Here is a 16784-nt window from a genome sequence, read left to right as displayed (position 1 = left end):
GAAGGTAACTGGATTTACATTTAGGTTCTTGATGACTTTTCTCTAATCTGAAGTGCTTCTCTTTGGTTTGAAATGTCTGGTGCATTTCAAGCTTTTTTTAGGGGGGTGGGGGATTTTTGGAAACCAAATAGTCTTATGGGCACAAAATCTTATGTCGGAGGTGAAACATCTTCAAGAATCTAAAAAGGAAAGTTAAGTTGCCTTCAGCTCAACTTTTACTACACAAACTTTCTTCAGCAGTGTAGTGAACTTACATTGGGGGAGGGGGGAACAGGACTTAAAACATGTTAGACTAAAAGCAGAAAAGCATTGAAGTACTTTCACAAATATTTACAAGAACTTTACAGATGTGCTGATGGGTTACCCACAAATGATACTATAACAGAAATTTAAAACAACATTACTGTCAGTGTGGATGTAACATGTATGGATGTAAATATTAAAATACATGTTAAACAAGCAACAAGCAACCAAAAAGCTGTACATGTGAACAAAATCAAAGTGCACACAAGGAAACTGGATATCGTTCCCCAAAAAAGGAGTGTTAGGATGACTAGTGGTAGCTTGACATGTGTATTTTTGGACCATACTGAGGGACATATTTACAGTTTTCAGTTATGAAATTATCGTTTTTAAATTTCATTACTGACAAAAGGTGCTTGAGCAACATTAAAAAAATCACCCACCTTCAACAGCACGCAAAAACGCCTACATTCACTCACAAGTACATACTCGGGAAATTACATAACAAAAACCAACTTTCCGTGAATTCAGAGCAAATCCATGTACAATCAGAGTGACAGCTTATATATTCAGAGCATTTTAACCGACTGACTCCCACAGTGTTGTATCCTCCCTACGACGCAGTGCAGTCTGTGTATGTGGTCACCATATTTCCTCTGCGCTGGGTCACTGTTCTGCAGTGTTGTTTTGGTGCGCCATTAAACTTGCTCTCCGTCTGTTTGGTATGCTTGTCGAAAGTAAACATGCGCTCCATGTCTTCAAACATGTCATCGAACACGCCCGCTCCAAAACCGCCCTGGAAGTGTCTCTTGTGTCTGCTGTGGGACTCCTTGGTGGACCTGGAGTGCTCTTCAAAGTGTCTCCTGTGACGGGCATGTCTGTTCTGGCTGTAGATGTTAAAGTCCTTAAACATATCATCAAAGTTGAAGCTGAAGGGTTGGTGGGAGTCCGACCTCTGTCCGCTTTGCGTCTCCCCGGTGAAGTATGTGGTGTCACCAAACTGATCGTATTCTCTTCTCTTGGTCTCATCTGATAGAACCTCATAAGCTGTGAGGAACAAAAAAACGTATTTCAGACAATGCAGAAGAAGTTAAAGGGTTAAAGGTTTGACTACAGCAGTGAGGGGAGCTCTGCTCTGTGTGTTTTGGATTCATTAGAGGTTAAGTATCAGAGCAATCCAATCAGAAGTTGTTTTAAATTATAAAATATGTGCATTCTGATTGAAGTGGACAAAAAAAAGGGTCAATAAATGATTCGTTGAGCGTGAAAAGTACTTTTTTAGGTATGTTGTGGAATATCTTTGTGCACAGACATGCCTAATCAACAGCAACCCATAAAAGATGCTGCTGTAAAGCCTCCAAACAAAATGATTCATGTTGTCTTTCTTTCTTTTCTGTCAATCTCAGCTGCCATCATGTGAGCGTGCGAGCTGAAACATGCAACATACCAAGTGCTGGGTGTACCTACAGAGAATCACCTGCTCACCAAACTGTTGCTTAAAAAAAAAAAAACATACCCCCTGCAGTTAGAAATTCAACAAACACGAAAATGGACAGCCGTACCTTCAGCGATTTCTCTGAATCTCAGCTCGGCGTCAGGACTCTTGTTCCTGTCCGGGTGGAACTTCATGGCGAGCTTGTGGAAAGCCTTTTTTATCTGGCGTTCAGTCGCACCTCTGGGCACTCCCAGGATATCATAGTAGTCCTTCTTGGCGAGAATGAGCTCCGTTATCACGAGGATGTATACTGCAAACATCAGGACGGACTGTGCAGCCGCCATGGCTCAAGTATCCCCTGCTTCAACATAAAATATCTCGACTTTAGTATGTGGCATCTCTGGACAGAGACTGATTTAGAAAAAAATATCTATGTCCTTACTCGAGTTTATTACGCCTTCAGCTTGGCTTTAACTATTTAGTAACGTTTTAATTACCTCACTTCCCAGAGAAATCTTGTTTTATCGTCATGTCTTACGTGTACATTCAATTAAATGTAGCTTATGTTGCTAGCACTAGCTACCATCCTGACCGACTTGTTTCATTAAAAACAAACATTACATACCTCCTGGAGAACACACCTTGTTCTTCTTTTTGCTATTAATCCACACTACTTCTACCGAGCTAAGAAACGCCTAACATGATGCTGATGGTTATAACGAGGGATAGCGGTCGAAAGCCGGTTATCTTCCGTTTCTTCTTCGTCGGTTTTGAGGAACCATTGTAACCCCAAACTGTCACTGGTGTTTTTCTGCCCCCTGTCGGTCAGTCCTGGCACTGCCTGTGTTCAACTTCAGGAGGGAAATGCAAGTTTACATGTAGTAAAGGTTATAAAATCAGATTTCAAAAAATGTAAAGTAAATAATACAAACCAACTGAAATTGTATAATTTAAATCATATACATATATTGCATTATGTTGTCAAGAACTGCATTACCGAGTTTCTGATTGAGACATCATGCTCACTTAGCCTTTTTTTTAATTTGTAGAATAAAACACAAAGGTCAATTTTATTTACCAGCAGACCGTTCTGGCTTTGTAAAACATGCTTTAAAAAAGCAATTAAAAAAGTTTTAATTATTTAATTAAACTCAAACTAAAGACCATACAATCACTTTGTAAAATACAATAAGTAATTTTCTATCAAACAGATAAACATCTGCACAAGCCCAGACATGTGAAAATGTCTGCAGGAGAAACAGATTGCAGGAGAATGAAAGACAGAAGAAACACAGTTAAAACAATTAGAAAGGTTAAAAAAGCTCCTTCAACAAGGTAACTAAACAAAGTGTTGTAAAAGGTGATATTTTTGTGTCATCTGTGCCTAAGAGTCTGAGTTAGCAATAAAGAAAAGAGAAACAAAGAAGGGACAGAAACTAGATATACACAGAAAATAGAAAATGCATAGCCAAATAAATGCAACAAAACCCAGATAAGAACAAGGGTCAATGTTTGTGACAGAAATCTACTGAAAGAAATGGTATTTTCATGATGCATCATAAAAAAACAGCAGCTTTAACTTTTTGGGGTGATGAATCCAAAAGTGTTGTTCCTATTTAATATGAGAAAAACTGTTTGATCAGTCATTTGAATTTTAAAATGAAACAGCTGAAAACATCATCCACTCCTCTCACAGCGGGTCTGCAACTCTTCCAATCTTAAAAGCCATTCCTGCTCCTTCTCCCACTAAATAAAAATTGTTCAGAGCTGCAAAATATACTTGAAGATTGAAATAAGAATAACACAACTTATTGTTGTTATATAAATACTACATATAAACAAAATTACAGCTCATGACATTATTAAATTAAAGATATTTAATAAATAATAAACTGTACATGTTAGAACAACAACAAAAAAGACCAAACTTATGATGAATTTCTTTTTCTTGTGTAGACCCTCTTTTATACAATCTATGCAGGCCTGTGTAAGTGTTTTTGTAAAGCTGTGAAAAAATAAATAAGTATCCCACTTTGAAATGATAAGATAAGTCAAGCGAAAATAGAAATTAGGCCAGTTTGTTGGTGATTTAATTGCGACTTAATACATTTCCTCTCATAAAAGCAGATACCTTCAATTACCAAAGACAAGCTGTTACTTCTAAGTTTTGTTGTCAAAATCATTTGCCACATTTTGTTTTCCATTCGTCGTTATAAATATAAACATTATTGAGAGAACTTCCGCCCTAGAGTGTTTAACTGAAAAAGGTTCCCTCTTGAATACTTAACCAGGTGTTGTACAAAGACTTGAACCTCCACTCAAACGGTCAGCGATGAGGAAAAGGCCCTCAGCCAATCAGTAGCTTCCATTTATCGCCAAGTTTTAGGCAGCCAATGGAAACGCAGAAAGCGGACCACATGACCGTTGTTTTTCTTTTGGCCGTCAGTCTCGTCAATCTGGAAATTGTCGGGTCGAAGAAACCAGGGAGCGAAGCGGTGCTGTGCTTTTATGCTTACCAAGGAAGGCGACGTAAATGAAACGAGTGAGGAATTTCGGACGTTGTTGAGACGAAAACGTATGATATCTGGTATGAGTTGTTACAGTTTGTGTGGCCTGTCTGAACGTTAGCCGCGCTAAGCTAGTTGCTGAACAGTTGAACGAGTCGTTCTTTAAATGAGCACTTAGAAAAAAAGTACTTCTCGCGATAAAACAAAATAATAATTAAACATCAGATGAATTAGCTCTCATGGTTAGTATTTCTGTTTCTTGCCATTTCATTATTGTTTTCCTCATTGCTGTTTTTCATCATGTCATTGTTTTTCCTCATTTTAATTCTTACTTTTGATTATTCATCACCAGGTTAATGACAGAAGTCAGGGAAAAGAGCGTGTTTTCCTAACGTTTCTCTGGATGCCTGAAGCAATATGAGTCACAGATGGGCTCCTAATGCATGGGTGAAACTAGGTAGAGCATCTTTTCTGTGGCACATCCATTCTCCCAAGTCAGCAGCATCACTTCCCCTGTTTGGTACCTTTCACTGTAGGATTCACGTGCAACAACAGCCTGCTTCCTGCCATGCTGGTTATCTGAGTTTGAAGTGCTCCCACAGCCCGAGGATCAGAAGCAGGAAGGGATGGATCCTCAAGGTTTATCACGTTAAACAGCGGCTCGGGCTCCACACCAGCTCCCTGTGTTTGAACACTTCGCGGTGGTCCGCCGGCCTCAGCCAGCACATGTCGCGGGTCAGGAGCACGCTGGACACGGTTTCCAAAGCTGTGAGCGGGACGCACACGGAACTTTTGTCCAGAATCTCTCGCCTTAGATCTAACGCTTTAAAGACCAGGAAACAGGCCGAGGCAAGTGTTGGATCGGCACAGAAAGCAGAGAAAAATGGGATCTCGTTCACTCCTCCTGCTCCCGCTAACAGTGCTCTGGCTTCTGCATCTGCAATTGTAAAATCTCCTCCTGCTTGCCCTGGTTTTCCCTCTTCAGCTTCTGCATTAGATGGAAGTGCCACTACCTCCACCCCTCCTAATGGTTCCACCCAGGTGACGACGGGCACCGCCACAGTCCTGACGGTGTGTGAAGACAAGAGTAAGGGGCCGAGACGTGTTGATCCCACTGTCAGAGCTAGTTGTGTCAAAGGGACAGAGGAGCTTCCAGCGTCACTGCCAGACGCAGAGAGCAAGAGCACAACTTCCAAAGAAACAACAGCACTTTTCCATCCCAGTGCCCTGTCGGTCAACCTGGATGACACTTACAACTACCTAGCTCATCACATCAACTCTTATTTTGGCAGCAGCCTAAAGGCTCAGGACAAGAAAGGGGACGTCGTCGACCCCCCCACCTCTTGGCACGAGCAACTCCCAGACACCGCGCCCGCCCAAACAGAACCGGCTCCTGCGGTTGTCCCGTCCTCCTCCAAGAAGAGTTTGGGACAGTACCTGTCCTCCTCAGCCCCAACTGTGCAGGCGTTTGTCGGGAACTACATTGCCCCCCTCGTGCCCAAGTTCAGGACGGGAGAGTCCAGAAGCGCAACGCTGGAGGGGAAGAAGGCGGAAGACGCGTCAGGAAAGCAGGTCGAGGCCGCAGTCAGTAAGGAGCAGGCAGCCGCAGAGGAGAAAGCCAAGAAACTTCTGCTTCAAAGGGAAAAGGTAGGTGTGCAACACAGCTGTTTTATTTTGTAGCATGTACATCTACAGCTGATTGACGTTTGGGGTCAACCCAATTCAAGATGGCCGTCACAGCCAGACAAATATATAAAAAAAAAAAACATGTCTACAATTCAGTCAATTTACAGAAGCTTTTCTGCTAAAATCTGGTGTATTTTCAGCTGAGACTCATTCACAAGTGCCTCTCAGTGTGCTAGATGTTTGGCATCAACTGTTGGGAGTCAACCCTGTTTGTCCGTTAGCAAAATATCTCACAAACCACTGGATGGATTTTAATAAAACTCTCAGAAAGAAATTATTTGCAGTACATCTACAGCTGATTAACTTTTGGAGTCAATCCAAGATGGCTGCCACAACTACTCACCATTAGCCCACACAAAAACGGTTTTAACTCAGCCTGTTTCACAGATACTGAGCTGAAAATTGATGCTGGTAGCAGCTAAGAGTGATTAACAACACATTATGAGCTCGACACCTTGTGATATTGCTGTAGATCGGGCGTAACTTTATGTTCAGGTTCTGACTTTAGTTTAAAACTCTGGCGTGAAAGGTAAGGTGGCGGGTGATAGGCATTCCTTAAGGGAAAGATTGTCCTTTATCTTACTTTCCAGTCAAGGCTCCGGTTCTGCCTGAGATCTGATCTATTGACCTGCAGCTGAGCAAAACATGGTGCCAACATGAGACAGTGCAGAGCAGCTGATACGTTACTGCCTGCTGTTCTGACACCCTTCACCTCTCCGTACGTCAGATGGCACCACGCTTACATCCCGCCTGAGTTCTGGGAATCTGTTTTTAAAAATACCCCCTCTTTGCAGCGTTTGTCATTCACGGAAACTCTGTTCTGTGTAGTAACATGCATGTTGTCGAGATTTTATGTCAAAGTACAGAGATGTTCATGAACAACTACAAAGAAAAAAATGAAAATGTTTTCAGTTGTATAATTATATATATTTTTATTACGAAACACACGGTACGACAGAGTGCTTTTTGCTGAAAGTGAAAAATAGGTTTAAAGATTGGACATGAAATTATATTTAACTGCCATATTTGTCTCTAATCTTATGATTTCATTCCTCTTTTCTGTTGTGCAAACATATATTTTATTTCTGATAAGAAGTTAGATGAGCTGAATTATGCTTTTTTTTACAGTAAATAAAACATTCTTAAACTTGAAAAGTGTTTAAAAAAAGAAAGATATGTACTTTTGTAGTATCTGAGGTTTTTGTTTCTCAGCCTTTCGATAAACTATATATAAAATGAAAAAAATAAACATTTGATAAGTTAAATCTTACATTAAGCCTTTTTGTTCCAGCATGAAAGTAAATGTTTTAGCATCTTAATGATAATGCAACAATCGCAATTTATCAGGCTTGAAAGGTAAAATTATACAAGTTTTGCTCCAAATCTGAAAAAGAAATAAGGACATGGTTATGTTGTTTGTAATCTAAATGGGTTATTGGGTCAATTACATTAACAAATGGCCTACAAATATTACAACAAAACTGACTCAAAACCAGTAGTTTGATAAAAAGTCAGTCAGGTGTGGGCTTCAACTCTTAAAGCACACACCTGACTGAGATAAAAGTGGCTAATGTGACATATTTTCATTACGACGATCAACAATAATAACCCAACTGCAGGTTTTACTAAAATCCTGCAGCCAGAGCTTAAAAACACATTTTTCAGTCCTACCCAGGGACTAAACCAGCTAACCACTGAGTAAAATTGTTCAGCGTTTATTATTCTCTCTGTGGTTCTTTCTGGTAAATGTTTCTCCTCTCCTGCTCAAGATAGCTTCCAAAGAAAATATTAATCACATCTGAAAACATTTACAGTACTTCTGACAGTTTTGTTTAATTCAGGAGCCGTGCAGCTTTAAGGTTTTAACCAGAAACCCAGCTAACGTTCAAATTTAAGACCTAACTGGTGGTGGATTGTTGTGCTTTTTGGTCTCCGTAGATTATTGCCAGGGTGAGTGTGGACAACCGAACCCGGGCTCTGGTCCAGGCTCTCCACCGGGCTTCAGACGTGAGGGTCTACATCAGCCGCGTGGAGGACTTAAGCTACCACCTCCTGGAGTTCCCGGAGACTCGTGGTGTTGCGGTGAAGGTGAGACATCCGAACACGTTAACGAGTTTGTTTTATCTTAGGCTTGCAACAACACAGTGTCAGCTTTTGTCAAAAAAGATTAAGTTTTATACTTGTAAAAGACAAGATTTCTACATAATCAGAGTATTCCTGACTGATCATGTTCATGCTGCAGCTGCATTTTTTCTCATCCTACAACGACATCTTTGGCAACTTGTTACAACCAGAAGGACCATATTGATGCTACCATTTTTAGCACATTCAGCCTGGGTTGTCTCTGATTAGCTTCACTCTGTAATTAATGAAAAACAAACTGTTGTTTTCTGTGTGTAAAGTTTAAATCAGGGGTCTCCAATCCTGGTCCTCGAGGGCCACTATCCTGCATGTGTTACTTGTTTCCCTGCTCCAACACACCTGATTCAGTGGTTAAATCACCTCTTCATTTCTGCAGAAGCCTGTTAATTATTCATTGATTCAAATCAGGTGTGCTGGAGCAGAGAAACAAGTAAAACATGTAGGATTGTGGGCCTCGAGGACCAGGATTGGAGACCACTGGTTTAAATAGTTCATAAACACAACAATTCCTTTGTTCAAACTGAAGCTGGGGCTTTTAAATCTAAACATATCCATACACTCTTCACTGAGCTCGGTATATTTTAAAGTGAAAAAAAGCCCTACAAATTAATGTATTATTGCTCAGGTGGTTGTTTTTAGATGAGCTTTGTCTCTAAATTCTGTCAACATGAAGAGAGACACATGCCGTGTGATATTATACTTATACTTCAGTATGATCCCATCAGTGTACACTGAGTACTGCTGTGTGTACTTATATCACAGCCTTATCTCTGACCATGTGGACTCTTTGTTCTCAGCTAAACTTTGAACGTGACAACGTGAATCCACTAATTGGTGTTGTTGTTTTTAAGCTTTGTTTGTATTCAGTTTTTGTCATTTTTATGTAAAATTGTCCAAATGATTGTCCTTTTTGACTGGTTTAATTCATTCATGACATGTGCTTCAGACTTCCTGGGCAGGTCCTCCTTGAAAATAAGATCTTGATCTTAATGGGCTTTTAATCTGGTGAAGTTGAGGAAAATGAATGAAAGGATGACATTCAGACTAAGGGCATTGTTAGTTCTGCAAAATCACGACCAGTTTTAACCTCGGCGGATTGTTGGGAGACCAACAATCCGCCGTTGGGTTGGGTTTATTTCCAGCCGGAGTCAGCTGGCTTGGTCCCATCCTGTTTAAATTTTACTGAGCCCTTCAACTTCCTGTTTGAGAGAAACATAGGGGAGATATTCTGCTATTTAAGCGCGTCGATTTTTTCATCCTGCCATGTACGTATGTCATGTGTTCCTCAGGACCAGGTTATCCCCTGCCTCCTGCGTCTGAAGCAGGCCAACGACCCCAGCCTGAGGGCAGCCGTCAGGGAAGCTCTCGCATTAGTCGGCTATCAGAAACCCGTTCGAGGTCGAGGGATACGAATCTTGTCCATAGATGGAGGAGGCTTAAGGTACAGCTCAGCTCTGCTTTTTTTGTCTCTTCTGTTTTCTTTAAGATGTACCTCATGGATTTGATCTCCTTTTGAAGCAGATCAAAATTTAGTTTTACTGAACTCAAAACAACGACTTATTTCCCGCTGTTCCTTTTTACATGTGTCAGTGTTGTGTAACTAAATGCTCTGTGATAAAATATACAGTTATTGTGTGTGTTTAACATTGCGTATGTCTGACATGATTCGTTTAGGGGACTTCTTGCTCTTCAGACTTTGCACAGGCTGGAAGCTCTGACCGGCAAACCCATTTACAAGCTGTTCGACTATATTTGTGGAGTCAGCACAGGTATGTTGCCCTGCTGCCCTACTTCTGTGTGTGTAGACAGAAGCATGTGTGTGGATTATCGAAGCAGAGTGTAGCGCTGACAACAGATCACTCACTGACCCAGCTGGTGCTCTGCTTTTGTTTTGACCTCAATTTCACCACCAGCAGCACCCATGAAGTCAGCTCTGCTGTTTTTGACTTCAGCTTACGTCAAAGCAAATGATATAAAAATACAGCAATATTTATTTTTGTTTGTTTTTAGATATTTATTGATTACTAGAATTTTAATTATTCTGCAGTGGAAAAGCAGATTGATAGTGCCCATCAATACATTTTGTCACCACAAGGGGGTGCTGTGGACCATCTTCAAATCATCTTCAATCTGCCGCGTTGCTGTTTTTATGTCAGCTCATTTTAAAACAGATTTTATTTTACAGAGCACGTTCAGTTGTAATAACAATTTTAAGTGTATTTCTGTATAGTTCTAATGAATGTCTGTCAGTGTTGACACATTTAAAACCTACTTGGGTCAAAAACGGTTCAGTATGGTTACCCACGTTATTCTGATATACAGCATTGTTGTGGCTTCTTACTTAAGTTTGCAATCCTTGAAGATGAGATGGAGCAGATGTTATAACACAGAGAAATCTGATGATCACATCAGTCCATTTCCAATGAATGCCTCATCAAGGGGTAATGCTGTTTCTAATGGGCCGTTTTTTTTTTCTTACATTATCCTCCTATTAACCCATTTTCTAAGTGTTCTGTCACAGGTGATGCTACAGCAAGCTGTAGCGGTTTAGATGAGGTTATTGCATTCCCAAATTCAATATTAAATTAAGGCTAATATTCCTTGAAGGAATGTATATCGCCTGCCGCCTTGCATGCCAAGGTTTTAAACAAAGATCCAGCATGATCCTTGTATGTGAGGTAACTCTCAGCTACTACCACACCAGATTTTAGCTCATTATCTGTAAAAACGACTGAGTTATAGCCATCTTTGTGTTGGATAAGGTTGATTAGCTGTGGCAGCCATGTTGGATCAAATTAACTCTGAAAGTTTATCAGTGGTAGATGCTTATCCAGTGATTGTTTTTCTGAGAATTTCATCAAACTCTGTCTAAAAATTAATGAGATATTTTTTGGATGTAAAAAATATTTTGTGTTAGCAACAAAATGTTTACCAGAAAATGCCATTCACTTTCCCCCTTTGAATGTTTTGCTGTTGTTTTTCCCCCCTCTAGGTGCGGTCATAGGCTTCATGCTTGGTTTGTTCCAGATTCCTGTAAAAGAGTGTGACGATCTTTACCGGAAGCTGGGCTCAGACGTGTTCAAGCAGAACGTGATCCTGGGCACCGTGAAGATGGGCTGGAGCCACGCCTTCTATGACAGCGAACCCTGGGAGACCATCCTGAAGTCGGTTTCTCTGTTCGATACGTCACAAGATAAAAACTGTGCCTGAACTAACCGGATACCTTAAAATCCAGTGAAAGCAAAACACTTTAAAAACATAAAAAACTCATTTTTTGGCCTTGATGCCTAAGTTAAGTTTCATGATTAAAAACGGTTTGCAGTCATCTAACGTGCATTTATATTGTAGTAAATAGCTTACAAACCCGAGGAACAGTAAAAATATATTTAGTTCTGATGAAAACTTTAGAAGTTCCTTTAACCCACATATTATTAAATGTGTTTTAGTTTCCATGAAGCCAGGTTGTCTTGTAACGTTTCGATGGTTTTATGGAGTAATTCTTCAGGCTTTCTGAAGAACTATTTACAGATTTTTCTTTGGTTCTTTGCAGCATTATCCCTCACTACCAGTATTATTTTTGTCCAGATAAATAAAAAGACTTTAAAAGACTTCCAGAAAGTCCAAGGTCCTGCTTGTCTGGCTCCTTAGAAGCAAAATATAAACAAATGAAGGGTGGATCAAGACTTTTTTTTACAGTAACAGACAAAGTATTTGTAAAATAACTTGTGAATTCCCCTAAAGAATACAACTAAATCACCTTTCTGTGTTTCCACAGGGAGAAAGTGGGCTCTCACCTCATGGTGGAGACGACAAGAAACCCTAAAAGCCCCAAGGTGAGCTTCAGAACGACGTTTATTCTCCCCTATGGTTCCAGCGAGTCTTCGCTTTACCCTGTTTACTGGGATATTAGAGAGAAAACTCCTCTCTCCATCTTTGTTACGTTTTTCTGTAAGACGTAAATGCATAATATACTCCGAAGCTGAACGACAGTGCGCCTGAAGAATCACATGCGATTCTAAATGTCAGCAGATTACTCCGAGGCTCAGAGAGCAGAGATGAAAGTAAACTGATCCGTCAGAACGTCAGCCGCAATATCAGTCCCGCATTTTTCATCTGTCTCAACGTTGAACGCAGCCTCGTCCTTTGAAAAAGAAAGTCACCTTGAATGGCGTTTCCTGTTTGCCTGTAGGTGGCAGCTGTGAGCACCGTCGTGAACCAGGGTCTTCCCCTGAAGGCCTACGTTTTCAGAAACTACAACCTGCTGCCCGGGGTGCGCTCCCACTACCTGGGCGGCTGCCACCACCAGCTGTGGCAGGCCATCCGCGCCACATCAGCAGCCCCCGGCTACTTCCAGGAGTTCAGACTCGGAAATGATCTCCACCAGGTCAGTCACTTTACTGTCATTTACACATTTGCTGGCTAAAATATCTCCTGCAAGTTTTGTTTTAAAATAGGTAGCAAAATGTGCTTTAATGAAGCAGTTTTATATCTGTGTGTGTTAGCAAAATATCTCATAAACAAAGGGACGGATCTTAATGAAACATCTACAACTGAATAACCTTTGGAGTCAACCTCCTTCAAGATGGCTGCCACAACTGAGCAACTTAACTAACACAAGAACAGCTATAGCTCAGCCAATTTTACAGATTTTGAGCTAAAACTCGGCGTGGTAGTAGCTGAGAGTCACCTCTAACGCACACTCATCCCCAACACTGTTGGCGCCAACCCCGTTTGTCTGTTAGCGTAATATTTCAAGAAACACTGAGGAAATTTTAACGAAACCTTCAGAAAGTAATCACTGGATGTACATCTATATCCAACTAACTATTGGAGTCACCCCACCACAGCTAATCAACATTAGCTCACACAAAAATGACTCAGGTTTTGAGCTAAAACTTGGTGCGGTTATAGCCGAGAGTCATCCTCAACACACCTTTCAGGTGCTAACAGATCACACAAGATAAGAAATTCCCAGAAAACAATGCATTATTCCCTGTAGCCTGACCTTTGCATGGTCGTCTCTCTCCATATTTCCTATTTGTTGTTTCTGTACAAGCTTTACTTTAGCCCAACCTTCCTTTCACACTTCTACGACCTCGGCCCTCCCCTGCTCGCCGCGGAGCTTATTGTCGAGCGGCTGAATTAAAATGCCCTGTGCATTCACCGCTGATGTCGGGAGTGTTTGAAGGATTTCAAGAAGCCTAATGAGAAAAATCCTCTGCACACTGAGTGGGAAGAGCGGGAACTCCATTTCCTTTTTTTTCTTTTGCCGGTGTTTATCTCCAGTCAGCTACATTTTGAGTGGAGAGCGAGGCGGCGGAGTCGTTTCGAGACTCACTTTAAATCCATCTCCAGTAAAGTGGTTTGCATTAGCCATCAGAATCCTAACGAAGCACCGGTCCGTTCTGACATTTTGCCGGTCAATACGCAAGTCTGCTCCGGACCCGGGCAGAAAACAAAGACGAGGCCACTGAAATCCAGAAAGGAAACTAATATCATAAACAATTACAGTTATTTTAGACAAACAGATAGACAAACATTTCATGTAGCCTCTGTTAAACCTGCAACATTCAGGTTCTCCTGGAACTGGCCTTCAACATGCAGACTCTTGACTTACTCAGCTAGAACACAACCCTCGTCTTGACATCAAAGGCTGTATCCTGCTCGGAAAGCTTCAGCGCTCCTAATTGGATGCTGTGTTCGTTGTGTTTGTGAATGGGGAAGTGCAGGAGGGGGAGAATGAAAGAGACTGGTTGATGAAAACCCACCTATGGAGGGAGATTTCCCCAGCATGCCATCCAGCAGGTCTTCCTCTTCTTTGAGAGGCATAAATTATCCCAACGGTGCTTCCCTTCTCTCTCTCTCTCTCTCTCACACACACACACACACACACACTATCTGTGAGTGTGTGTTTCATCTGCTTTGTTGGAATGAAGACAGACAATCTAATTATGGATAGGCATCACCAAGCCCTGCTAATTTATTTCGGTTTATTTATATAACACCAATTTACATCAGGAATGATCTCAGAGTCTTGTACGAATAAAGCAAACAGGTCCAATTTTAAATTCAGTTACTTTGCAATTTATGCAAATCAATTCATTTTAATTTAGAAGATTTCAATTTAGTCCAATTTACAAAGCTCATATGAAATCAAATTTGTAATTATACGTTGCCAGTTTGTATGAAGATGACACATTAAATGGAGGAATTGATTGCATGAAGTCTTTGCTTTGAGTCAATTCCCCATTCCGGGTGTCCCAGAGCAGCAGGCGACAGTGGAGAGGAACAACTCCTTTTAACAGGAAGGAAGAAAAACCTGCAGCAAAAAGGGAGTCCATCTGCCTCGACTGGCTGGGGAGGGGTAAGAGGATGGAAAAGACACAAACAAACAGAAGCACCAAACCAAAGATACCTGCTGTAGGACAGAAAAAAAAAAGGAAAACACAAAGTTAATGAGAGCAATATTTTCATATAAGTGCAGCACAAGCAGTAAACACAAACCTATTTGTGTTTGGCTGCTTATTTCTTTGTTGTAACAATCCTTCTCAGCAATAAACTTCACACCTTTGGAAAACCTGTTTGTCTCCCCTTAAATGGCGCCGCGTTCGTTAGGAAATGCATTTCGGGGCTGAGCAGCAGAGTTGAATATGTGGGTTGCAGCCATTAAAAACTTCTCGTGCCTACTGTTCTCTGCCCAAGGCAACGCATTTGTTGAAAAAAAGGCATTTACAATAATTAACCTTTAGTACTTCTCCAACTTTTATTTGCTTTTGCTGGTAAAGGAAAAAACGCAATCAAAATATACAAAGCTTTATTGAATACAGTCCACACAGACGTGGTGGTTGATTCAGCATTAATTCTATATAATCCATTTTGTTAAAAATGAAAGTATAAATAGGTGAAATATTATCTTTTCATTTATTTATGTTTAGTATTAAGCTCTAGTTTTGAGCTAAACTTTAACTTTAAAGGAATTAATGCTGAGTTCAGCAGCGTTTGTGTGTTTTGTTAATCATCACCATTAAATGTCCCCCAGTTAATCATCCATTGTAGTCTTCGCCCCCTGGTCAGATGACTTTATTTACCGGCCACTTGAAACCAGTGACGAGATCAACATGCTGTCTGCATGATGTCAGGATTCCCCACAGAGAGCGTCACCTCAGTCTTTTGCACGAACGCCCACAGACGACTTCTCCTAATTCAAGCTCACAAACAATCCTCCCTTTGTGCGGCGAGCGCGAGAGGGACCGCTCCACGAGTGGACGGAGCGGCCGTTGGGATTTTTGAGGAGAGCCGATTGTTTGTTCGCGTTTCCGTGAGTCCGCGGCGTGAGTCCGACGGAGCCTGAAAGTTGAGCTTCTGACCAGCGAAAGCGTAACTCGGAGCGAGGCCTTTGAAGCCGAGCAGCGGGGGCATTATCAAAGCCTTGCCTCAGCTGCCATAGGCTGACAATGTGAGGAGCAACAGGAGGAAAAAAAAAATAGCGGTGATAAATGGAACGAGGAGGCCATGCACCACATTAAAGCTCTCTGTTATCTCCGCTCGGAAGGACATAGAAGAGCACGACTTCAGGCGTTTTATAAAAGAGGATGGAACATGTTAGGAAAGACGACTAGGACGCGCTTTTTCCTTCTCACTGGTTCCCGTGGTGTCTCTCGAGGCGATGGGGAGGAATGGGGAGCTTATTTTGTGCCCACCCTTGCCAGTATTCGGTGGAGGGCATGAGGCGAGCGAACCACCACCCCCTCCCCAGGGCGACCTCATGATAGCCCCAGCGTGGCACCGAGCTCAACACAAACCCTTAGCACAGCTGCAAATGGAATAGGTCAGATCCGCCCAGACGTTTTAAAAAAAAATAAAAATTTCCCTCCGCTAATGAAAGAGCAAATTTCAAACATTAGCTTAAGAAGACATTAAATGTGGAGAGAGAAGCAGACAGGATTACATAATGAAGTGCTTTTCCAAAAGGGCAGCTCAGGAAATCACAGCCCTTTGGAGCTTAGTTTTCACTTTTTTTTCCCCTCCCTCTTTTAAAGGCCTCTGAGGTTAAAGTTTTCTGTAATAACTTACACATTCAACCCCACGGAGCTGACAAAGCAAAGGAGAGATGTAAGACTGAGGAAATTAGCAGATGATTAATCGAAACATTTAGTCACTGTCACGTCCATCACTCTCCTCGTGTGTTAAACCTTCATATCAAGGCTTGAGGACAGACCCGATGGAGATGCATTTCTATTTTTACTTGTGTGCCCTGGAGATAAGATACGGCAGTAAAAATGTTTGGTAGTAAAATTATGTGAGGTTTTTTTTTTTCCAAAATCCAGCTTAGCTTCTGTTTCTTCTACTTCTACTGCTGCCACTTTAAAAGAAAATGAAGTGCTGAAGCATGTTTTGCATACTGTGATTCCACAGTTATTTACATTTTATGCAGTATTCTTACAGTCATATGGAATTTGCTTTTAGCATTTTCCATGTTTGGAAAAGTGTGTGTGTGTGGGGGGGGGAATAGACGAGTGACTGTTTTTACTGTTCCATATTCGAAAAGAAACAAAAAAGAATAAATCACAATTTATGAAAATAAATCACTCAAACATTCAAAGTGCTGTTCACATTTATTGTAGAGAAGAGATGGATGTAGTCATAAAGATGTCACGTTTTGATTTATTCACCACATCAATCTGTGAGTTCAACAATTTAGCCATCAGCATCAGAACTTTTTTTTTTAGTTTCTGACTGAGAACCATGAAGGCATGCTTATATATATATAT

The 16784-nt window shown here is 41.1% G+C and overlaps 2 protein-coding genes across 10 annotated transcripts in view; one reads left to right on the top strand and one right to left on the bottom strand.

Annotated features, from left to right (window-relative positions):
- Positions 1-128: 128 nt before the first annotated feature.
- On the bottom strand, positions 129-2486 carry dnajb9a (DnaJ heat shock protein family (Hsp40) member B9a). 2 transcript variants are annotated; one of them, XM_017405659.3, is made up of 3 exons: positions 2304-2486; positions 1806-2039; positions 129-1290 (listed from the first exon to the last, which is right to left on the bottom strand). In XM_017405659.3, the coding sequence occupies exons 2-3, from the start codon at positions 2020-2022 to the stop codon at positions 857-859; spliced, it is 651 nt and encodes a 216-aa protein (XP_017261148.1). In that variant the 5' UTR covers positions 2023-2039; positions 2304-2486; the 3' UTR covers positions 129-856. The 2 variants fall into 2 exon arrangements, with proteins under 2 accessions (XP_017261148.1, XP_017261149.1); XM_017405660.3 differs by having other exon boundaries at positions 1806-2036; positions 2304-2485.
- Positions 2487-4105: 1619 nt separating this feature from the next.
- LOC108230210 (calcium-independent phospholipase A2-gamma) overlaps positions 4106-16784 on the top strand; it is a 25101-nt gene continuing 12422 nt past the window's right edge. The window contains exons 1-9 of one of the 8 annotated variants that reach the window (XM_025003750.2): positions 4106-4265; positions 4538-4642; positions 4722-5832; positions 7810-7959; positions 9303-9454; positions 9688-9782; positions 11006-11177; positions 11789-11846; positions 12203-12397. In XM_025003750.2, coding sequence (XP_024859518.1) covers positions 4629-4642; positions 4722-5832; positions 7810-7959; positions 9303-9454; positions 9688-9782; positions 11006-11177; positions 11789-11846; positions 12203-12397 — 1947 coding nt within the window. In that variant the 5' untranslated portion in view covers positions 4106-4265; positions 4538-4628. Of the gene's footprint in view, positions 4428-4537; positions 5833-7809; positions 7960-9302; positions 9455-9687; positions 9783-11005; positions 11178-11788; positions 11847-12202; positions 12398-16784 lie in introns of all 8 variants that reach the window. The other 7 variants (XM_025003751.2, XM_017406240.3, XM_017406235.3 and 4 more) reach the window with 7 other exon arrangements.

Source organism: Kryptolebias marmoratus, linkage group LG11 (genome assembly GCF_001649575.2).
Source record: "Kryptolebias marmoratus isolate JLee-2015 linkage group LG11, ASM164957v2, whole genome shotgun sequence".
In the NCBI taxonomy this organism is placed as follows: Eukaryota; Metazoa; Chordata; class Actinopteri; order Cyprinodontiformes; family Rivulidae; genus Kryptolebias; species Kryptolebias marmoratus.
This window is presented reverse-complemented; position numbering and strand designations above follow the sequence as displayed.